Source organism: Polypterus senegalus, chromosome 1, assembly GCF_016835505.1.
Source record: "Polypterus senegalus isolate Bchr_013 chromosome 1, ASM1683550v1, whole genome shotgun sequence".
NCBI classification, from domain to species: Eukaryota; Metazoa; Chordata; class Cladistia; order Polypteriformes; family Polypteridae; genus Polypterus; species Polypterus senegalus.
Window position 1 is genome coordinate 83235731 of NC_053154.1, and position 25625 is coordinate 83261355.

The 25625-nt window shown below is 38.8% G+C and overlaps 1 protein-coding gene across 1 annotated transcript in view; it reads right to left on the reverse strand.

Annotated features, from left to right (window-relative positions):
* smg5 (SMG5 nonsense mediated mRNA decay factor) overlaps nt 1-25625 on the reverse strand; it is a 197693-nt gene that overhangs the window by 11784 nt on the left and 160284 nt on the right. Inside the window, exons 15-19 of the mRNA XM_039752424.1 lie at nt 24096-24271; nt 17745-17903; nt 17558-17617; nt 17273-17432; nt 1812-1902 (exon numbers count right to left, since the gene is read on the reverse strand). Of these exons, the coding sequence (XP_039608358.1) occupies nt 1812-1902; nt 17273-17432; nt 17558-17617; nt 17745-17903; nt 24096-24271 (646 nt within the window). The remainder of the gene's footprint in view (nt 1-1811; nt 1903-17272; nt 17433-17557; nt 17618-17744; nt 17904-24095; nt 24272-25625) is intronic.

The following is a 25625-nucleotide window of genomic DNA, read 5'->3' on the forward strand; positions in this document are numbered from 1 at the left end:
AAAATAGTCCAACGTCTTACACTAACATATTGAACAGTTAAAACCCAAGTAATTAAGTACAGTTAGAAATTTCTAACAAAGCTTCATACAAGTGAATGAGAAAAGTTCTTCAGCTTTCACTAGCCAATAGTGTATATAAATATCAACCCATAATATAACTCAATGTCAAAGACAGGAATTAGCATTAATAATGTTAAAAGATAAAATACCTGTACTATATGATTGCCTGTAAGGCTTGAACTTTAACAATGTTGTTCAAATTCAAGAAATGTGTCCAGATTTTGTTGATGGGCCACTTTTTTGAAAGTAGACTTTACAACAATAAGTATGAGCCTAACTAGGAAACAGAATTTTGTTAATCTAGATATTTGTCTGATGCATTTTACAACCACCACCAATACCAATTTGCTAGGACTAGTAATTCATTCACTCCACAAGTTCATCAGGCTACCAAAAATGTTATGTTAAACTGAACAATCAATTCACAAGTGATGTGTTGGAAGCCTGAAAAATTGGCAAGTGTAAGGACATGAATGATTTTTGACAAGGGCCAAATTGTGCAGGCTAAATGCATAGGTCAGAGCATCTCCAAAAACAGATGATTTTCTGGGGTGTTCTCTGTATGGACTGGTTACTACCTACCAAAACTGGTGCAAGGAAGGACAACTGGTGACAGGGTAATGTGCTCAAGGTTCATTGATGTGCATGGGGAGTGAAGTCTAGTCCATCTGCTTCAGTCCCACAGAACAGCTACTGTAGCACAAACTGCAGTAAAAATCTAATGCTGGCCATAAGAGAAAGGTGTCAGAACAGACAGTGTATTACAGATTGCCGTGTATGGGGAAGTGCAGCCTCAGCTCAGTCAGAGTGCCCATGCTGATCCCTGTCCACTGCTAAAAGTTCCTACAATAGTCAAGTGAGTGTCAGAACTGGACCATGGAGTAATGAAAGAAGGTGACCTGGTTTGATGAATCACTTTTTCTTTTAGATCATATGGGCAGCCAGGTACATATACGCCATTTACCTGGGGAAGATATGGAGGCAAGTTCTACAGGCAGAAGGCACACCCATCAGAGTCGTGAGTGATACTCTAGACAATGTTCTGCTGGGAAGCTTTGGGTCCTGGCATTCATGTGGATGTTACTTTGACATTTACCACCTACCTAAAGATTGATGAAAATCATGTACAGCCCTTCATCACAATAGTATTCCCTGTTAAAAGTGGCCTCTTTCAGAAGGATAAGGTACCCCTGCCCACATTGCAAGAATTGAATGGTTTGAAGAATATCATGATGAGTTCAAGGTGTTGGCTTGGCATCCAAATGCCTAAGATCTCAATCTGATTGCTCATCTATGGGATATGCTGGAAAAGCAAGTATGATCCATGGAAGCCCCACCTTGTAACTTAAAGGCCTTAAAGGATCTCCTGATAACATCTTGGTGCCAGATGTCACAGGACACCATCAGAGGTCTTGTGAAGTTTATGCCTCAATATATTTGAGCTATTTTGGTGGCACAAGGGGGATCTACACAATATTAGGCAGGTGGTTTTAATGTTGTTCAGGGCTAGAAAGGCTGAAGCCTGCTATGATACTAAATATTAAGCATGATTTGAGAATTATGTAGGTTGAAAATTAATTTTGATCATGCCACTATTTCACACTATACTGGACTTTCAAAATAATGTATTTACCATAGTTAGACTGCCTAAAATATTACCAGAGTATGTCAAGATTTAGAAAACTTAAAAACTGAATTACTGTAAAATATATAATACTATATCTATGACAGCCCTAATGGTTTCAGCCCACCTGTTTCCTTTGCGAAATTCTGATTCTAGGAAGCGAATTCCATCTCTGGCACCAGCATTCTCTTTCTTGAGGAAATCTAGCCCATCAATGACTGTGAATAAAATAAATACAAAGTTATAATCAGCATGCATTTCTGTAACATATAAGGAAAGCACGCTCTACTTAGTATAACCCAAATTAAAAGAAAGAAAAAAAAACATTAAAATGTTTCATTATTAAGCTGCACTTAACTTCAAATATTACAATAAAAAAATGTAAACAGAATGTTATTTTAGGGTAAGCATTAAATTATACAAATGAGAACTGCGGCATAACAATACAGTAATCCCTCGCTATATCGCGCTTCGACTTTCGCGGCTTCACTCTATCGCGGATTTTTAATGTAAAAATATCTAAATATATATCATGGATTTTTTGCTGGTTCGCGGATTTCTGCGGACAATGCGTCTTTTAATTTATGGTACATGCTTCCTCAGTTTGTTTGCCAAGTTGATTTCATACAAGGGACGCTATTGGCAGATGCCTTAGAAGCTACCCAATCAGAGCATGTATTACATATTAACTAAAACTCCTCAATGCTATAAGATATGCTTCCCGTGCGGTGCTTGATTGTTTGTTTGCCTCTGCCTCTCTCTCACCCTCTCTGACATTCTCTGCGCCTGACGGAGGGGGTGTGAGCAGAGGTGCTGTTTTCACAGAGGCTGTTTGCTTAAAAGATACTGCCGCTCCTCTAAAAAATGCCGCTTTATTGCGGTGCTCGGCATATTTAAAAGCACACGTATTGGTTTTTTGATTGTTGCTTTAATCTCTCTCTCTCTGACGTTCTCTGCGCCTGACGGAGGAGATGTATGCAGAGAGGCTGTTTGCACAGAGGCTGTTTGCTTAAAAGATACTGACGCTCCTCTGAAAAATGCCGCTTTATTGCGGTGCTTCGGCAAACTTAAAAGGACACGTTTTGATTTTTTGATTGTTTGCTTTTCTTTGCGAGCGCTCGCTCTCTCTCTCTCTCTTAAATTCTCTGCTCCTGATGCAGACACTCCTTTGAAGAAAAGATATATTTGCATTCTTTTAATTGTGAGAAAGAACTGTCATCTCTGTCTTGTCATGGAGCACAGTTTAAACTTTTGACTAAAGGGTGTTATTTCATGTCTAAAGGGCTCTAATAATGTTAACAGTGTGGGAGAGTTTATAAGGGCTTAAAATATATAAAAATAACTATACAAACATATAGTTTCTACTTCGCGGATTTTCATCTATCGCGGGGGGTTCTGGAACGCAACCCCCGCGATCGAGGAGGGATTACTGTACTGTAAAATATTGATCACACAATATCAAAATGACATTGATAAGCTATAGCAATGAAATTATCTCCATTATTATAGATTGAAGTTACACAAAACATTAAAGGAAAAAGTCAAACACAACACAGAAGTTACATACACTAATAATACAATAAAACTAGTGTGAAGGAACACTTTATCAGTAACAACAAAAGCAAATATAGTAGCAAAGATTAAAAAAAAAACAACAAACAAAAAAGCCATTCCAAATCCATTAAATAACTGATAAGGGTATAACAGTCTTGCCTAAAAGATAACTTGAACAGGTAATTAAAGTAGTCTCCTTATTTAATATATGGACCCTTATAAAAGTTATGAAAAAGCCTTTTCATATCTAGTTGAGGAGTATTTTTTTTAACTGCAACCATTTATTTCAAAAGACGTACAGAGGGCAATTTTTGTCCTCAGAAACATTTAAGTCAATAGGAGATTTTCAATGCCATGTTATAAACAGTCTAGCTGCAAATAAAAATATGACATTTAGATAGAGAACTGTCTATCTCCAACATAACCAAAGACAACTGAGGAGTTAATTTAACATCTAATTTTAAAGAAAATGAAAGCAGTTTTTCGAATTGCCAACAAATAATGATAAAGTGACTTGCAGGACCACCTTATACAGTGCTCTTTATAATGTTAGTGACAAAGACACATTTTTCCTCAATTTACCCCTCTGCTTCAGAGTTTAAAATCACAAATCAAACAATTCAGATGTGATTGAAGTGTACATTGCAGACATTCATTTAAAAATAACTGCATACATTTCGGTCACAGCATGTAGAAATTACAACACTTTTTACACATGACTTTTGAGACATTGCAATGGTCAGTATATTAAAGCAGTCATATTTAGTACTTTGTCCCATATCCCTTGCATGCAATGACTGCTTACAGTCTGATTCATAGACACCATCCAGGTGCTGAATATTTTCTCTGGTGAAGCTCTGCCAAGCTTCTAATGCAGCTCCTACTTATTTTGGGGGCTTATCCCCAAAAGATTTCTTTTCATCATATGGAAAGCATACTCAACTGGATTTAAATAGGCTGACTGACTTGGCCATTCAAAAACCTGTCAATTTTTTGCTTTTAAAAACCATTGTGTTGCCTTATCATCAACTTGCTGTAGGACGAAGTGCCATTCAATAAGTTTGGAAGTGTTCATTAGAATTGAGTGGATGTTTCTGTACACCTCAGAAATTATTGTGCAACAACTGTCAGCAGTTACATCATCAATGCAAAGAAGGGTGCCAGTATCTGTGGCAGTCATACATACCCAAGCCATAACACTCCCAATCATCATGTTCAAAAGATATGTTGGTATGCTTTGGATCTTGGGTAGTTCGTTTTCATCACCACATTTTGCTAATGCCATCACTCTTATAGACATTCATATATATCTCATCTGTCCACAATACATTTTCCAGAATTTTGCAGGCTCTTTTAAACACTTTTCTGCAATCTGTAATCTGGCCATCCTGTTTTTGTGGTTAACTAAGTGTTTGCATCTCACAGTATGGCCTCTGCATTTCTGTTCACAAGTGTTCTGCAGATAGTAGTCTCTGACACATACATATCAGTTTATTGAAAACAGTTTCTGATCTGTCTGACAGGCGTTTAATGATATTTCAGATATTCCAGGTTGATTTAGGTAAGCCAAAGGTTTTATTGATGTCTCTATTCTTGTTTTTAGCCTTATAATGGCTTCTTTGACTTTCATTGGCACAGCTCTTGTTCTCATGTTGAACAATGACAACTACAAACTCCAAAGGTAGTCTGTAGGTAGACTCAAGCTTAGGTATAGTATGCCTGCACTAATGAAGCAATGAAAACACACCTGAGTAATTACAAACATCTGTGATACTAACTGTCCCAAATATTGTGATGTCCTGAAATGGGGGACCATAAAGTGTTGTAATTTCTATATGCTGTGACTGAAAAGTATGCAAATACCTTTAAAATAAAAGTCTTCAATGCACACTTTAATCACGTCTGAATTTTTTGATTTGTAATTTTAAGCTGGAGTAAATCAAGGAAAAAACGCACTTTTGTCCCGAACATTATGGAGGGCACTGTATATAAAGAGTACAATTTTTGCCACATTGCCTCCAGAAGAGAGGGCAAATATCTCCAAAGGCTTTAGCTTTAATTTCACAGGGCTGACTTACCACCTATAGATCAGTTTTAAAGTAATCCTAGTATGTTTAATACTGTGCATAGTCTTACATAGTAAACTTAAAGCCAAGAACTAATGCTGAGTAGAAAAAACATGATGAAAATCATACCTTAAGACAATTGTGAATTTTGAAAAATTACTTCTGTTATCTAACAATGAATAACACACTTTAATTCATTTAATTTTAAAAGAAGGACTGGAAAACCTTTGTGCAAAAAGGAGAGCTTTCAATAGGAACAAGTGAACCAAACTTAAAGAAATACTGTACTAATGTTAAAGTGTTCATGGACATAGTGAAAGTAATGATGGCCGTTGCCAGAAAAAAAAAAGGCAACCAATGTATTAAGTCCATTTTGAAACCATCTGAATAGATTTAAACCTGGGATTAAGTGTCAAAATACTGTAAAGGGAAGTGAAAAATCTATATTTTCATTGTGACAAAATGTTTAAATAGACATTGCTGAAGAAATTATAGTTAATAAGAAGGTAAACTATGCCCAAGTTGAAACAGCCAAACTAGATATACCAGATCCAAATATCCACTTACGCATTGCTCTACTGAAACCCAGTGTTTAGAACTGTGTTTTGTAACTGGACTTCTGTGCTATTCACATTTTGTCTATAATGAACTCCACGTTTGAGCATAAAAATATTTGTAAGTGCACTTGGCACCAAACCACCCTAGGCCATTGGTTGATGATCAATTTTGTAGTCATATCATCCAATCTATGACCTATGTCTTGAATGTTCAGAAGAAGAAAGGGACTGAGCTGTAAAGTGATCACTGCCCGATTATGAGTTTGATCAGATGACGGGGGAAGACGCCCAACAAACCTAAATGTATAGTAAGGGTGTGCTGGGAACATCTGGCAGATGCCCAATTTGGAAAATCTTCAATCTTTGGATGAATTCCTCTTGTATCTTAGGAGATCCTGTGGACATTGAAACCAAATGGGCCATGTTTCGTGACTCTGTTGCTAAAGCAGCTAGGCCAAGCTGCGGCCATAAGGTCACTGGTGCCTGTTGTAGCATTTGATCCAAGAACCCAATGGCGGATGCAAGCAGTAAAAGTAGTCAACAGAGTGAAGAAATAAGCATTTTGAGCTTAGGCTAGCCTATGGGACATCAGAGACAGTTGACAGGTACCAACAGGACAAGTAGAGCACGGCATGGGCATTTTCTGGAATCAAAAGCTCAGGTGCCAGGAGGAGTTCGGTGAAGCTGTGAGGCCATTAAAATGACTTTCGGTCATCCTTGAGACGATTCTAGCAAACTGTCAGGCAACTCACGAGGGAGATGTAGTGCTTTGCCCATGTTGTTTATAGTAAGGATAGAGTGCTGCTGGCCTCACTGGGGGATATAATCGGGCAGTGGAAGGAGCACTGCGAGGATCTCCTAGATCCCACAGTAACCGAGCTTATTTAAAAAAAAATTTAAAAACCCTCCTCGGTGGTAAGGATCCGAGGTGGATGATATTCGCCCTGAGTTCTTAAAAACTCTGGATATTGTTGGGCTATCTTGTTTGACACACGTTTTCAACATTGCATGAAGTTTAGGGACAGTGCCTCTGGATTGGCAACCTGGGGTTGGGGACTGGGTGTGTTCCAACTTTAGGAGGAATCACATTCCTCAGCCTTTCTGATAAGGCAGATCCAGCTGTTGGTGGACCCTGAATTCAGCAGGAACACTGCAAATTTTGTCCAAACTGCAGAACTCTGGACCAGCTTTTCACACCAACAAAAGATTCTGCCCAGTCAGTCTATATGTGTTTTGTAGATTTGTTAAAGACATTCAACAGTGTTCCTATGGGGCATGCTTTGGCAGTATGGGCTACCCGGCCAGCTGTTTAGTCCCTGTATAACCAGAACGGAATCTTAGTTTGCATTGCCAGCATTGAATCAGATTTGGTCTCAGTTGTTGTGGGACCCCACCATGGCTGCCCTTTGTCACCAATTCTGTTCATAACTTTTTTGGACAGAATTTCTTGGCTCAGCCAAGGAGTGGAGGGTATCCACTTCACTGCTCTCAGAATTGTATTTTTTCTTTTTGTGGATGATTTGTTCCTGCTAGGTTCATTGGGCTGTGACCTTAGCCACGCACTGAGTCAGTTTGCTACCAAGTGTGTACCAGCCGGCATGAAGATCAGCACCTCCAAGTTTAAGGTCATAACTCTCAGCCAGAAAATGGGGGCGTGCCCCCTCTCGGCTGGGGATGAGGTTCTGCCTCAAGCAGAGGAGTTGGAATGGGAGATCGACAGGCAGATTAGACTAGTGTCTGCTGTCATGTGAATGTTGTACCAGTCAGTTGTGGTGAAGAGACAGCTAAACCAAGAGATTATCTGCATTTGTACCCTCACATATCGTTATGAGCTGTTGCTTGTAAAAGAAAGATTGCAGAAACAAACACAAATAAGTTTCCTTCGTAGGGTGTCTGAGCTCAGCCTTACAGATTAAAGTAGAGGTTCTGCTCCTCTACACAGAAAGGAGCCAGTTGAGGTGGTTCAGGCATCTGATTAGGATGCCTCCTGGGAAGTACTTTTTCGGGAATGTCCAACCTGGAGAAGACGTCAGGACAGAGTGGAGAGATCTCTCCACAGAGGAACTGGGGAGGTGGTACAGAAAAGGGATACATGGGTATCGTTGCTTAGACAGCTGCACCAGCGACCCATACCCTGATAAGCACTAGAAAATAGATGGATGGTTGGTTTAGAATTGTCAAAGAACCACCACTGCCTCAGATGATTCAGCATTGCTGCTGTATCATATTAATACAAATCTGTGACCCACCACACAGTCCAAGGGACCGAGTCTCGTCAAAATAATTTCATTTATTTAAGGTTTATGGGCTTTCCAAATAAATTCAACAGGTTTTTGAAATGTTTATACATTACTAGGAAGCAAAAAATTTTGTGCAAAAAAAGCACATTTATTTTTGTTACTGAAATTCGAACCATAATAGCAGTAGGTTAAGACATTTATAGTTTTAATTAATCTTATCTGATTGATTAAGAAAATTAACATTGCTAATAATATGGACAAATATGATACTGAAGGATTTTCCCAATTGTATTTAAAACTTAGCTTTCCTTATTGAAAATAAAGAGGTCGAAATAAGTATAATGATCCGGAGTTTCAATAATCCTATAAGAGAAACTGCAGACTCAGTCAGTCTTTGTTGAAACAATTCCAATAAGGGAATATTAACTGTTGTTGCAATTAAAACACCATCTTCATAAAGCTGTAAGTATCGCATGCCCTGTTTTAACACAATCTCCTGATGAGACTTTGTGCACTCAGCAAGAGACTCCATTGTGAGGTCAAATTAAAAGGGAAAAGAGAAACACAAAGAAGAAGTACTAAAAAGGAGCATTCAATGCCTGTCAAAGATTTGACAAGTAAATTCTTGCACAGGTAGAACAGTTAAAAGAACACAAAATATTGCACAAGAAAGTGGCAGAGCAGCTATTACTTGAAGTTAACATAAACAGGGACCAAAAAGTGACTCAGCAAGAGACAAAATAGAGACCCTATAGACCCATGTGCATGTTATTTCCATGCTTTCTATATTTAAAAAATTAAACATGTAAAGAAAAAGTTAAGCCAATGTTTAAAAGCAAAATTTAAGAGTAAAGTAAATAAGATGGGCTGCCAAGTCACGTACAGTCATGGCTGAAATTATCGGCACCCCTGGAATTTTCCCAGAAAATGCACCATTTCTCCCAGAAAATTGTTGCAATTACAAATGTTTTGGTATACACATGTTCATTTCCTTTATGTGTATTGGAACAACAGAAAAAACACAGAAAAAAAGGCAAATTTGACATCATTTCACACAAAACTCAAAAACCGGGCTGGACAAAATTATTGGCACCCTCAACTTAATATTTGGTTGCATGTCCTTTGGAAAAAATAACTGAAATCAAGCGCTTCCTACAGTATAACCATCAACAAGCTTGTTACACCTCTCAACTGGAATTTCCGACCACTCTTCTTTTGCAAACTGCTCAAGGTCTCTCAGATTTGAAGGGCGCCTTTTCCCAACAGAAATTTTGAGATCTCTCCATAAGTATTCGATCGGATTTTGATCCGGACTCATTACTGGCCACTTCAGAACACTCCAGCGCTTTGTCGTCAACCACTTCTGGGTGCTTTTAGAGGTATGTTTGGGGTCAATGTCCTGCTGGAACACCCATGACCTCTGACGCAGACCCAGCTTTCTGACACTGGGCCCTACATTGCACCCCAATATCTTTTTGTAGTCTTCAGATTTCATGATGCCTTGCACACAGTCAAGGAATCCAGTGCCAGATGCAGCACAACATCCCTAAAACATCTTAGAACCACCACCATGTCTGACTGTAGGTACTGTGTTCTTTTCTTTGTAGGCCTCATTCCGTTTTCTGTAAATAGTAGAATGTTGAGCTTTACCACAAGACGTTCGCCCAGAAGGATTTTTGCTTCCTCAAATACATTTTGGCAAACTCCAGTCTGGCTTTTTTATGTTTCTGTATCAGCATTGGGGTCCTCCTGGCTCTCCTGCCATAGCGTTTCATTTCGTTCAGATGTCGACGGATAGTTCGAGCTGACACTGTTGCAGCCCGCGTCTGCAGAACAGCTTCAATATGTTTTGAAGTTGATTGGGGTTGTTTATCCAGCATTTGAACTATTCTTCGTTGCAGTCTTTTATCAATTTTTCTCTTCCATCCACGTCCAGGGAGGTTAGCTACAGTGCCATGTGTTGTGAACTTCTTGATTGTGTTGCACACAGTGGACAATGAAGATCTCTGGAGATGGGCTTGTAGCCTTGAGATTGTTGACATTTTTCCACAATTTTTGTTCTCAAGTCCTCAGACAATTCTCTGTTCTTCTTTCTGTTCTCCATGCTTAGTGTGGCACACTCAGACACACAACAGAAAAGGTTGAGTCAACTAAAATCTCCATTTTAACTGGCTTCAAGTGTGATTGCTATATTGCAAACACCTGTTTCTTGCCACAGGTGAGTTCAAACGAGCATCATATGCTTGAAATAAAACGATTTACCCACAATTTTGAAAAAGTGCCAATAATTTTGTGCGGCCCATTTTTGGAGTTCTGTGTGACATGTCAGATTTGCCTTTTTTTCTGTTTTTTTGTGTTGTTCCAATGCACTTAAAGAAAATAAACATATATATACCAAAACAATTGTAATTGCAACAGTTTTCTAGGAGAAATTGTGCATTATCTGGGAAAATTCTAGGGGTGCCGATAATTTCGGCCAAGACTTTCAAATTATTTTGCAATTTTTGAACCACCATTTTAGCCTTTGAGGGAAAAGGAGGAATATCAGAAATGTCCCTTTATTTAATTACAAGTTCAGGAATTTTGCTAACATATTGTCACATATACAATAATTTCATGGGAAACCCCTACTTTTAGAATATGCCATGCTCGCTGAAGCAGTGATGTATTAGCAAACAATTATTTTCTTTTATCAAAGGTTGCCTGTGAAAGATCTATAAAAATCACTGTACATGAACAACTTCTTAATGTGACAGAAATGTAGTCGGAATATAACATCAGTGGGCAAATTATTAAAAACATGCTTAGGTTTAGGTAGTCTATGCCAACCTAAACCAAAAGATTCAAGGTCAGGCAAAAGTATGTGTAGAACATTGTATAGGTATTGAGGTAACTGTAAAGTTATTTTGTCCTCAGGGATTCTTCTAACATTGCTCCACCTGGAACCATCTTACAAATCACAAACCATATTAGACACCCTGCTTATTGTATCCTCCATTGCATTAGAAACAGTTAAAATTTTGTTATGAGCCTTCACTAATTCAGAAATTCTTCTTTCCATTATCTGACATGCATTCTATAATATCCACTATATCTTGTTTAAGCGGAGTAATCAATTTCTTAACATCAGTACATAGATCTGTGGTGCTAAACTAAAGAAAGAAAAAAAAAAATCAGTATTGCCTCAGACTCCCTCAGACACTCTTGCTCCCTGTATTATGGAGGTGCCCCGAAGACCAGCAGGGAGTCATGGACTATGTAGTTTTTATACAAGACCCTGCTGGATACCACAGGGGCCGCAAGAGGGAGCTGCAGGGAGGACCGAAGACTTTTTTGTGCCCTATAACCCAGAAGTGTGTCAGAGGAAGAGTGACGTGCTTCCGGAGTGAAGAAAAAGGACTTGTGCCTGACCCGGAAGTGATAGTGAATCATGTGGACTGGGGATTGGGAAAACTTCCGGGTCAGGGAGAATAAAAGGATTGTGAGAGCTCCTAGACGGCGAGCTGAGCTGGGAGGAAGGGTGGCAATGCGTCTGGGAGTCGGAAGATTGTATTATTTTGTTAATTGTGATTGTTTATGAGTATAGTGGAGGAGAGGGTGCTTTGTGCACTGTGGCGATTTAATAAAGTCGATTATTGGACTTTTACCTGGTGTCTGGAGTCGTGGACAGGGGAAAGAGAGCGATAGTGCCCCCTATCTGTCACAGTGGCATAGTCGGAAGGATCCTCCAGCATCTACTGCGGAGGACCTGAACATAAATTTTCTGTGGACAGCGAACCCTGAGAAGACAACTGCGTCAGGACTCACCACAACATCGCCAGAACCCGAGATTTCCAAGTCCGAAATGGGGAAGAAGAAGAGCAAACCGAGCGACAACACCAGCGGAAGAGCCAACGCTCAGGAGCAGTCACAGAGCGGCCTTACAAGTCCGGAGAAACCTCCAGGGACCAACAATCACTCTGAGGTACGTGCCAGGAACGTTATCGAAAACCCCTTTATAATAACACACTTTGTTCCGTGCATGTACCTCGGAGATGATCACCTGGAGGCTCCGCGGGAAAAAGGAAACTGCCCTGACGACGATGGCACATTCCTGTCTAAGCCAAGCACCTGGGAGTAGACTTCAGCATGACGGCAGCCGACAAGGGACACAGCAGCAAACCCGGTGCTTTCTGGGAAGGAGGAGGTCCGTGTCCCGCTGTTTGCGCCTTCGAGCCCGAAGTAACAGACTTGGACTTTCCAAAGGGGGAAGGCGAGCGAAGCACCGATCACCCCGGAAAAAGGTTGGGAAATGGCTGATCGGGATGTCAAAAAAATAATAAAGACAGACCGCAGTTCGCAGAACGAAGCAACCCGGCCCTCGACCTCAAAGAACTCCAAATCTCAGAAGCCTAAGCGAGATCCGTCAGAGCACGTGCCAGAAGCGGGCATGCTCATTGGCACCCGGCCAGCAGGTAGGACAAACGAGGAAGTGAGTCTTCTGCCGGCCGAAGTAAATAATCTTATTGATTTACGGGAACTCGAAAGGCTAATCAAGCCCGTAGAAAGTTTTTTACAGGTCCTGACAAACATTGAGAGGATCGTTGGAGAATTGAGAGCTGCAGCCAAAACGCCATTGGAGAAGCTGAGAGACTACATGCAGCGGTTTGGTGGAGAGCCTCCCGTATTACATGATGCGGCGGTACAGGTATGTGAAACCCGTACCGTATATAAAGTAAGAGGGACGCAGTGTAATCCGGGCCCGCTTTTAATAAATAGCGGGTGCCAGTACATGGCGTGCCCTACAAGAGAGGCCGGTTCATTAACCGAGTGGTCGGGGGAAGGGCTGATCGATCGGGGCAGCTAGACAGTACTGACTCCGGGAGCGAGGCGGCCCTAAAGACGCCGCCACCGGTAGTTTAGAAAACAAAAGGGGTGCAGACAGTAAAAGGGCTCTCTTTATTTAATAGAGAGACCCAGACTGTGGACAAACCCCAGATTAAACAGGAGATCTCCAAAATACAACAGAGGTCTCCTGACAAAGTGGAAAAGGGCCATAAAAGCGCAAAGGCGGCGTAGGAATTCTCCTCAGCGAAGAAAGGGATACAGCCAGAGGTACCTAGGTGCTTCAAGTCCCGCCGAGAGAGACTACCAAGGGGACCGCGGCTGTGTTATGAATGCCGCAGACCGGGCCACGAGTGGAGAGGTTGTCCTAGGAGGGCAGGGGACCGAAATATTTATTCTTATACTGTTCCTCCTAGGTTTGCACGGGAGTGTCGACTGCATCGCCGGGACCCGGTCTTTGGATCATCTTGGGGGTAGATGTCCCTCGGGGGACAAGACGCGGGAAACCCTGGTTTTTCCGCTGGGGGAGGAGTACTGTGATCTTTGGCCGGCTTGTCATCCCGGCCAATAGCCCCAGGCCGCCAGATGGAGCCCTCCCTGCAGTATGGAGGTGCCCCGAAGACCAGCAGGGAGTCATGGACTATGTAGTTTTTATACAAGACCCTGCTGGATACTACAGGGGCCGCAAGAGGGAGCTGCAGGGAGGACCGAAGACTTCTTTGTGCCCTATAACCCGGAAGTGTGTCAGAGCAAGAGCGACGTGCTTCCGGGGTGAAGAAAAAGGACTTGTGTCTGACTCGGAAGTGATAGTGAATCACGTGGACTGGGGATTGGGAACACTTCCGGGTCAGGGAGAATAAAAGGACTGTGAGAGCTCCCAGACGGAGAGCTGAGCTGGGTGGAAGGGTGGCAACGCATCTGGGAGTCGGAGGATTGAATTATTGTGTTAATTGTGATTGTTTATGAGTATAGTGGAGGAGAGGGTGCTTTGTGCACTGTGGCAATTTAATAAAGTCGATTATTGGACTTTTACCTGGTGTCTGGAGTCGTGGACAGGGGTTCAAGGGAGCGATAGCGCCCCCTAACTGTCACACATGCTATACTGTGTTAGTGTTGTGGTGTAAAATTTTGTATATAAGTTGATAAATATTTTGTATGTCTTTCTTTGTAACTTAGACAAAGCAATGTAAAATTAGTGTTATATCATTGATAGGAACGGCTGTGACTTGATATTTGGCTAACCACCCCCTTTCAAGACTGAGTCTTTGTAATTTTATGACAGGGTTGAGGGAAGTGCTTAAAACCAGTGGGGCAAGTGATGGATTCTCTGCAAGACTCTCTCAATCAAATCCCACACTGTTTTGGGGGCAGGTGTGAAAGTTACTGTGTGCCCCCATTGGTCTGAGGTATGGCTGTTTGAGATTAGTTTGAATTAGAGGCCATTCTGTACCATAATACCCTATTGGTGTAAGAATTTGGACACCCTCTCTTCTCTCTCTCACCATCATGATGAAGGAGCATCCCTCACCATTACCATGAAAAGACGACCACACTGAAGCACATCTTGGCAGCCATGTCGAGACAGGCATGCGACCTGTCCTGAAGAAAGCCAGAAATGAGGACTTAACTAGAGACATTTTAAATGACCAACAAGTCTGTGAGCACCCTGAAACACCACATCAGCCTTTATCAGGTTGTATGGTTGCCAATATTCAAATGTATTTGCTTGTTGTGATTATTTTATGAATATTATCAATAATACATTATTTAAATTGTAACTTAACTCCTGCTTGCCCTTTTACTCTATGCAATTATATGAGGTTGTACAGTAGATGTAGAAGAGAAGGTGGGGAGAAGTTATAAAAATACAATACCTTATAAATGGTGGTAAGTATATGGGATTTGAGGCATTCTGACAAAGGCTACACATTAAAGAATATAAATGGGGAAAGTAGAGTAATATAGAGCTCTACCAAGAGAAAAGTCTATAATCAAGTACAAATATGGTTAGTTATAGAAAAAACTATTTTCTGGCATAGGTGTAAATTGACAGTTTTTCAAATTCAGAGCGAATATGTGGTCATTTTTGCCTCATTTTATTAGAACTAAAAGTAATTACGGTAGGATTCAAATATGAGTGGGAAGTAATTTATTCTTTTTGCACATAGGAAATAGAAAGATATCATACACTGAGAGAACCTGGTCAGTGCTAAATACTCAAATTACATAAAATCTCCCACATAGAAACTGAAAAGATGAGCCAAGTTAGATTATTAACAACATATTACACAATATTAGTAATTTATTTGTAGGAGCTGACTTACCCTGAATGAGTGATTGACAGATTGGAATATAGCTGAAAGAATCTTTCAGAATGGAATTTATCTGTATCAGATCTGTTTTTCAGTCTCTGCATGCTATATGGCATGAATAACGCACATGGAAAGTACAGAAAAAGTGCATAAATTACACAATGTGCTTATATTTCCTTCCTCTACCGTTAAAGAGGCTTGCTTTTTGTAGTGTCAAGTATAGAGAACAGAATTTAGCCCACTTTAAATAGTATTACTTTGCATTGTTTTGAAATAATTAAATTGTAATATTATGACCAACTTCCAACATTCCATACAGTATGTTTGATTATTTACTTGCTCGCTGCATTTGCTTTAATTATTCTGTCACCTAGGGCAGCTTGTTCGCACTTCCTAGCTTATAGTCAGTCCCAAGAAGAACTTGCATCGGATTGCTCAGTGGGCCATTTTAAGCCTTATTGCAGCAGTAAATATAAAGAAGTCTAAAGACGGAGGAAGAGGGTGAAGTTGTTACTTCACTGTATTGTTTACCTGACACAGCACTGACACATACAGCAGCAGCATGCAGTACAACTACAATATGTTGGAGATCATTTCAGCCATGTTGAATAAACATTTCTTTTTCTTTTAAAAGAAACTTTGATTGAAATTAATTGGTGAAGATGTATTTTTTTGGTTCAGGAGAGGTGTATTACTTTTTATGAAATTGTGTGTTTTCATTTCCCTGTTACATAAGCCAACATTTGGGAACAATTTATTCTATCTACAGACAGGCATTAGAATGATAAATGTTTTTAAGACTAAGACACAGAATGACTAACTCAGCCACCCTGTCATGCTAGAAGACACCTCAGACCAAATTAAATGTGTCAGTTTTCAGCTGCTGTAATTGGACACTGATTTTCAGGGCTTGAAATTTGGCGATGGATTACAAACATCTTCCAAAAAACAGTAATTCCTGCAAAGTGTATCCACTTGCTACAATATAAAATGTGTTTATTTAAATTACTACTTTATAACTGTGCCTAATTTGTTACTTAGGAATTAATTAATTTTTACTGTTTACATATTTCATTGTTTCATTAGCTCACGTTCCTAGAATGTTACTGTTACAGTTGCTGTTTACCATAATATGAAACAGTGGAACTCTACAACGTGACTGGCAATTCAGTGAAGCTACACAAGTACGCACTAAGAGTCAGAGTCATGGCCAGCATGTGCTTTGTGTACGCAAACTATGCTTGTTAAATTGAATGACAAAAGCAAGATGAAGTACACTCTTGAGCTCAAGTAACTACAAAAATTCATGTCAATTCATGGCATTATTGTGATATTTAAATACACTCGTAATCATCACTTTAAAATGTTTGTGATGGACTGACTGCCTTTAAACTTGAATCTGAAAAGTAAAATCAACAACATACAAAAAATAGGAAACATTGCCTTTTTAATACTTTTTCTGCTATTGTCCAACATTGGTCACCATTATGTCCCATTCTATCAGAGCCTTTGTAGTGACGGTTTCTAAATGAAATTGTAAGATTAAAATATTTTCAAGGCCATTACTACAAAATATATAAAGGTAAGAAACATGTAAAAAAAAAAATACATTTTTGGGTACAATATTCCATTAAAGAATTACTTATTTAAAGTTGAAAGACCAGAAATGAACTACCTGAAAGCCTGGCTGATACCTTTATCTGTTCAATTTTATAAACTGCTGTAAACATTAGAACAAGTTGTGCCATTCAAAAAAATGCCTGAAAAAATTAATATCAATATGTTTTTTTAAACTGTGGGTATTTCACCCAACCCCACACATATACTCATTTCCTTCCAAAGTCAACCTCAATATCAACAATGAATTTCAAGCTCCGATTCTTTATACTAATCTTTACCAATTTTTCAAAAATTTTAGCATGCCTAATTTAGTAACACTGATACATATTTGACAATAAAAAGAATGCACTTGTACAGTATTCTGGAACTATGGTATGTTCACTATGTTAAGAATTATAAAAATAAAAAAAAATACCTGTGCGAGGGATAATAATGATGAAGCGGCCACTGCTTGCAAGTTGTCTGATGAGCCCCAAGTGCTGGCACAGTGTGGTAGTGTCAGGCACAAGGTAGGGTGACATAGAGGTCTGGGTCTTTGGTTGCTGTAGACTACCTTCTAGCTGTGACACCTCCAACTGCAGGTGCAAACAGTAGCATTTTTAAAATTCTTTATTTTACAATAACGTTAATACTCATTCATTAACTTCAAAAAACATACACATTTCACCAAAATTAACGACATATAAGCTGTGTATCTCACTTTCAGACGTAGCTGTGCCATATCCCTCATCAGCCTGTTCCTACGTGCTTCTTCCTCCGCCTAAAGTCAAGATAAACGAAAAACTAAATAAGTACAATAATATAAAATAAGGTTGAAGATCAATCTTAACAATAAGTTAAATCAACTCTCTAGAGCATTTCAGACAGTATATAAATACCCAACTTACCATACGAAACTGAGCTCTGGCCTGCTGTACTAGGTTATCCTCTTCTGATTGGCAGACACTGGTAAAGATACCAGCCTCTGCATTAAAATGTAGTACACTACCTTGAAGACGAGTCAGGAAGTGACCAAAACTGCGAATGCAGCACAGCCTCACAATTGACTGTTTAACGATAAAGCAATAGAGAGGGTAATGAGTCAAGAATGCTGTGATACATAGAAAGACACTGCAGTGCTCTAAAGTAATTGGGCCGTAAGCATACCTCAAAATAACTACTCAAAATGCTTAAAGAAATACTTATATTTACAGATGTCCATGACTAAACACCAGGATAGAAATAAAAAACAAAATACACAGAATTAATAGCAGTAGTAACATTACCAATAATAATGAGTCTATCATATGCCAACATGATGTCAAAAATGAATTTAAGCAAAAAATGAAAATACTATTTTGTACACAACTGAAAATAATCATATATTCTATTACTGATCAACTAAGCACCCATGTCTTTTGTGTGTTTATGCACAAAAAGACATCTAAAAAAACTTGCATTCAGAGGAACATTCTAAACTCCACACAAAAGTTAGGGAAATACAGTGCTACAAGAAGTGCACATAGTGTGCAAAAATACATACTGCAGAATTAATAAAAACCTCTTGGGGGGGGACTGACAAAGCTGGAAAGAGAAGGTTGATTACTGTTGGAAAAAATGGGTAGGCTATATTCATACACAAGGATTTTACCTTAAAGTTGTATACACACAAATGTAACTGAACTCCAAAAGCTGTACAGCATCTATATTTTTTATATATCACAAGTGCAATAATGAACAGACGGGTATGCTGGATGGATGGGAAAATTACTTCTTGTATACACGGAGGGTTTTAAGGGATGGTGCGACACCCCATGTAGTGGCAAGGTTAGCAACAGAATACACAATGGGCATCTTGTAGTTCGGGAACGATCGGGATCAGACTTGTGAGAAGTCTGATCTGGAGACACATACACAAAAAGGAGGCATTTCCATAACAAAAGTGGGTTTTATTTATAAATGCAGCAAAAACCACAAAAACTAATATCCCAATCAAAAATATTGAGCAATATATACAGTGATGTTTCCAGTTCCAAAATGAAAAATAAAGATGAAAATGTATATACACAAGAACTGTAGCCCTCCTAAATGAAGAAAAGGTGTTCAGGAAGAATCTACACGCAATGAAAATAAAAAAAAAAATCCACCAAAATATTTACAAGGAAAAAAAAAAACACAGTGCATACACAAGAAATACAAAGTGCACCACAAACCCAAAATCTTTATAAATACCTCCACCAAAATAAAACTATGACTAGGAGATAACTATTTATATATAAGAAAATATTTACAAAATAAGGCACAAGCCACTTTTTGCTGTTTGGTATACCGGAGAATGAGCTATACCAACCACACTAAACACAGCACTGAGTCAAAAGACGACCCCTTTGAGGCAGGAAGTGCCTCTTATAGTCGGGGAACAAATCTTCAGCCATACAGGCACTTTCTACACAAGTACTCCCTTCAGTCCTTGCAAGGCATGTATTAAATATGGCAAGCGGCCTCACATGTGAGTGAGCGCAAACTTGAGTGATTCCCGATACACTCCCCTAGGAAGAGCCGATACGCAATACAAAAGTAAGTTGTAATTTCTTAGGAATCCCCTTCTCACACTAACGCATGCACTGGCTAAACACTCCGCACCTTTGTTTTTTTATTGCCAACGGCAGGGCTAAAGTGACGCTCGCCTTTATGATGGGGTATGCGCAGAGTCCTCCAGCATGCCTGACCTGGAGGCATGCCCAACCTGTCGCCGCCATCCCGCTACGTGAAGCTGCCAAAGTTAAAATGATCGGAAAAGTGCACCCCCACACTTCAATGATTTAAACAAGTAAGTGCTATAATATTTATTCAATAAAAGTGACTTTAACCTATTCTTAGGACTTTTTCATTCCTTTAAAGTGGAAATGTCTGGTAGGTGGATTACCACAGATGGAGTAGCAGAAGCCAGGATTACCCAACCCCAATCTACAGGTGGAAGTGGTCCTCCCGAAGCGGGCACTCCAGGGGGTACATGGGAGTTGAAGTCCGGAAGTACAGCCCTTTCTGGGCCCCTGGGTGCCATGGGAGGTCACTGTAGGGGACAAACTCCTTAGTTGCCACATAACCCAGAAGTGCTTCCAAGAGAACATGGTATGACACAAGTGACACTCAAAAGGAGGAGCAAAAAGAGAGAAAGAAGATTCACTTGCTTTATAATTGGACAACTGGAAAGGAAGAACATCTATGTCATGATGCTGTTCACTGATTATAGCTCTGCTTTCCATACCATTGTGTCCTCCAGCCTGGTGTTAAAGCTCAGAGACCTCCTTCAGAGCAGCAGCTCCATCTGTGGCTGGGTATTTGAAAGTGCAACAAAAGCCTCACTACTCACTCTATCTGCTTCAGGGATAACCTCACAGAGCTAAGGTCATTGAACTCCCAGCAACACCTATCTGCCCTGCACTGTGTACTATATCCACCTGCTGGTTTATGTGTAATTATACTGTATGCTACTTTTTCCCCACTCTTATTTACAGTACTTATTTGATTTATGTTTTTTACATATATTCTGCTACTCTTATTTAATAGCTACTTATTTATAAATCATCACAAGTGTGGCACAATAATTTCACTATGCTCTTGCAGTGGATGTAACAAAGATCTGTAATCTAATCTAATGGCTGGAAGGAAAAGAACACCCATGCATGCATGTGCCATTGATGAAAGGAAAATAATAGAGGTGACAGCTGCTGATAGTAAAGAACACTGCTCAGACAAATTAAACACATGTCCACTGCATAAAAAAGCAGGTGTAACAAACAGACACAGCTCCCAAAGCAAACTGAGGTCTGCTCAGGTCTCTGCATCTGACCGATTGTTCTCATTGCAACTGAAAATCACACACTCCAAACACAAAATAAACTCATGCACACCATTATCCCAATAAAAAACAACATCTGTAAAATTAGCCAAACATCAAGCTAAAAGCAACAACTGTTTTACTGATGACAAACGAGAAGCGAGACAGCAGGACACTGCCACAAATGTCAAAACTAGAGACATCACCCTAAATACAGATCCACTGACCAGCACGATAACACCGTGGCACAATGTCAACGTACAATGGTGTGTGCTGGATATAAACTACAATAACTAAAATACATACAACACATTTAGACCACAGAGAGATTCAATAAGTTAATATGTGCTTCCTAACTGCAAGACCAATTTGTTTTTGACTTCCTTTGTCCACCATTTCTGACTTCCCTTTTCACTTCCCTTTCATTTAAGGACCAGAGCTAAGTACATTCAGCTAATATAAAATACAATCAGTATGAAATCCAAATCACGAAACCTCCCATTAATGCCAACATAAGCATTAATAAATAAAACTGAGGCTACTTTGTGAATCTGTATGCCAGAAAAGAAAGCACTGACGTTAAAATTCTTCAACTCAAAGCCCATTTCTCAGTGACAGTAGTTTTTTTTAATACTTGGCAGGTTTGTTTGGATTTCCTCCAGATTCAGCAATTTCCTGTTGCATTCTAAAGACAAGCAAATGTATATAAAACAGGGAGAAATCCTACATTATATAGTGAAACACACAGCACTGTGGGAAGGACATCTTCCATGTTTACACTCAATGCAGTCGTATTCAGGAAGCAACTGTTAATATTTTAATAAAAAATAAACACCCATTTTGCATATTTTGACCACACTAACAGATATCAGACATGTGGATTAGATAGACAGATTTGCTTTATTTGTTCTCCGTGGGAAATTAGAACTTTACAGAAGCTCAATTAAGTAACAATTTAAGTGATAATTGTATTTGGTTCTTTATACCAATTTTATTCACATTCTTTGCCACTGTCCAGCACTGATCATTTAAACACCATTGCATTTGAATACTTAATTTCTACATTAAAACATGAGATTTATTTTTTTTCTCAGACACCACTTGTAGCCAAAGGTTTAAAGTGTGCCACTGTAAGGGTTATTCCATACACATTATTTTATTAAAAATTAGTAATTGAGGGCATATATATATATATATATATATATATATATATAAATACTACTGAAACCATGCAAATCATCTGACAGGGAGATGGGGAAAAATTAGGGGAAAGACGACTCAAGAACAGGGTATTTTAAAGTGCTGATGTGCTCCATGTTTGGTGATGAGCAATACATGGCCAGGTCCATTGTCTACTATTTAAGAATGACCCTGTGAACAAATCCATGTTTGGCAAAGGCATGTTCTTATTTTGGGACCTGAAAAGGTATAAAACTCAGGCAACTGCATTACGCTTTCACCAGTAACTCTGTCAAATACTGTATTACTCCGAGTGTCCATGCAAAATTAAAAAGAAGCTAAATATACAGTATTCTCTCTTTAGTGTTATTTTTTCTTCATCATAGAATCGCCATTGTACCACTAAGGACATATATTTTATGTATTATATATAATGTATATTATATATACTGTAGACTTTTGGTTTAGCAAAAGCTGAACTCTCTAATGAACATATTCCCAGGTAATGTGCACCCCCCACTGGATATAGTACTACACACTACTTTTTTGTGTAGAGTGTTCCTTTAAATACCGTATATACTTGTGTATAAGTCGGGTCTTGAAACCTGAAAAAATCGATCATAAAATCAGACCCTGACTTCAAAAATACGACGCTTTTATATTTTTTACATCTTCTTCCTTTGTCCAATCTTGCAACAGTTTCTCAGACACTTCGAATTTTGTTGTAACAGCGCAGTTACCAATTTCTTTCGCCACTTCAATGACTTTTCATTTAAAACTAGCTTTCTATTTTCTTCTGGTAAAACACTCCATCGTAGATAAGGGACGCTTTTACGATAAAGGTGTGAGATACAAAAAACACTAAACAGTGCAAACGTCCCTTCGGAATAGTTATTATACGGGTATTACCATGTGGTCACATAGGCACAATGCATAGAAAAAAAGGCACTGTGCTCAATGGTTACTCTCTCAGGTGGGCGTTAGCATATTATAATCTCTTGGACAAATAGTGTGAATTTTCCACATTCAACTTATACGACTGACATTATAAAATACCGGAAATTATACGGTAAACTTTTATACAGTTTCTGTTGTAGGTATGTGTTCAGCATTTCTTGCCTCACATTTCCTGTCATCCTACATTTACCCAGATTGTTGTAGACACGAACACACATGAAATGTACGTATTCCAAATAATGATATATATTTTTTTACCCTATACAACTCCAGGCACCTCACACACAGATAAAGAGACTAGAGCTGGAAGAACTTCAGCTGCATCGGTGGAGGGGATGAGATAGCAGGCTGCTTATGCCGATTTACAAATTTGCAAAACAAAGACACTGATGGAGAGGTGTGAAGAAATTTAAGGTGACCTGGGATTATGACTTTTTTCGTAGTATTCAGGGAATCTAGTATTAAGGTTTTACTTGATTGGCGCTGTTCCACATGGTAATTCTTAAACATTCTTCCTGCACCTCCAGCTTTTCTCAACCTTTATGGTCCTGTTAACCAGTTTTGGTCAGTTAAATTCACTGATGAACCTCTAGCAGGAATTGCAAACATTCCCCTTGGTGAAATGGAGGTAACTGGTAGAACAGGTGAGGAGGTCCCCCTTAAGTGAAAAAAGCTCAATTTGAAACAGGAAAACATGTCGCACAGCACTTTTGATTGCTTACACAACCTATTACAACCTACACATGAACTAACAACAGCAACTTGCAACCCACTGGTTGAGACATTCCACCTTCTTCACACTGAGGGTCTAAGACTGGTTTGTGTTACTCGATACTGTCAGTAGCACTGACATTGATGCATACCAGTGACCCACATTAGACCCAGAGAGCCTGAATTGTAATCACCTTAATATTTTAAGATGCACTTGCAGCCAAATGGCCAGTCCCAAATGGAGTTGTATGTCAGCACATGACTGTATACACACATACATATTATGTTTTTAATATTTATAAGCAGCCATAGCTATATTTTCTGACCTACGAGTTTAAACGATTTAATATTATTTACTGCTAAAGTTATTTATAATACTGTTCAGCAAAAAGGCATGTTTAAAATCATTTTCTATTTAAAAGAATAACCCTGATATAAACTGAAATTCAGCCAAATGTTTATGCATAAGAAGAACTACAAATATTGGTATGTATGTAGTCATTGCAGGTTCCTGGTAACATTCCTAAAAAGAACACTTTACATTATATGTAATATATATTAATTTCCTTACCTCCTCCAGTAAACTAAGTGTAGGTTGGTCATGTTCAAAATTCAGCTTTTTGTGAGCGACTCGCAAAGCAGGTAAATGCCGCAATGCCACATCTTCCGGAAGAAGCAGGCTCTGTTTAAGCTCAGGACACTCACATTCACTCAAAAGGTCAGTTACCTCTTCACATAAGTGCAAGTCTTAAAAAAATAAATAAATAAATAAATGAACACAAATATTTACATTAAAATTTAAACAGTTTATAAAGCAAATCCCATAAATGTTAGCATCATATACAATGGAACTGGACAAAGGATGCCTAAATTACAATAACACAAGACAAAAAGACAAAAAAGTAATTTATTCCATAAATATCTAAATATTGTTTAAACCTGTTTAATGCAATTATTGGCTTGTAGGCAGCTGCAGCAAATTCGGACAGTACTGATGCATACTTTACTATATTTCTGCCACTACAAGTTGGAAGTGTCAAGAAAGTGTGCCTGGACAACTATTTTTTTAAGGTAGCATTTTAGCACTGAAGGCTAAATTTTAAGACATCTGTCTATTGTTTAAACCCATAGTCCATATTTCAAGGGGATGTAGCCTTTCCTGAGAGTTTTTAGTGTACAACAGGAAACAAGCTTCAATGGGGACCACTTACATCATAGTTACAGTTTGAACACTCATTTAATCTTGACCAATACATAGCCATATGCTATACAATGTTAAGACTATCTAATCTGAAAGTCATGTAGGGAGAGAAAACATTCTCTTTTCCCTTCCAGAAAAGCTTTTTTTAGGCCTATAATATTAGTATGGCCAGAATTTAAAACAACTTAAATTGTCTGTGATTTTGTTTTGCCTATTACCCAGACTACATAAACAAACACAGGATACATATTTTCTTTTTTATGGATTACTAATAGATGTTTTGAACTTACACTTGGCATAAACTCAAACCATGCGTACTTTACAGGAGACTTTCCTAAGAAACACAGGTATCTGTTTAAAGAAAAGTGTGAATGGAACTTTGACTCGATTCATAGATTCAAATTACATCTGAACATCAGATCTTAAATAATAACAATGCCCAAATGAAAGCTTCAATTTACAAACAAGTTAAAAATATAATAAACACCATATTTTTGACCTGAATGAAATGAATGGGAAGCCTAATGTGCTTCTTTAGTGCAGACCCATCATTCAGTAGGCTAACACAGAGCTTACAATCAATAGAAGCATTAGAAACAACGGTCTGAGAGACAATAACAATAATGAAAGAAAAATGAGTGAAAACATTATAACGCGGAAAATATGCCTTGTATTTGTGCATAACCATGGTGCTTCAACAAACAAACAAAGGGTCAATTAAACAGTGCACGTTCACAACCTGCATAAAAAAAAAACAGCAACTTGGTATTTAGCTGAAAAAAACAATAAATGAGATTAATCCTTAATTCAAACTTCTTTCCTGTTTGAATGCACATCCTAGGTGTTCATAAGAGGATTTTCTTAAAAGTGATTTACTTTTTTTTCACCATTTTTAACAAA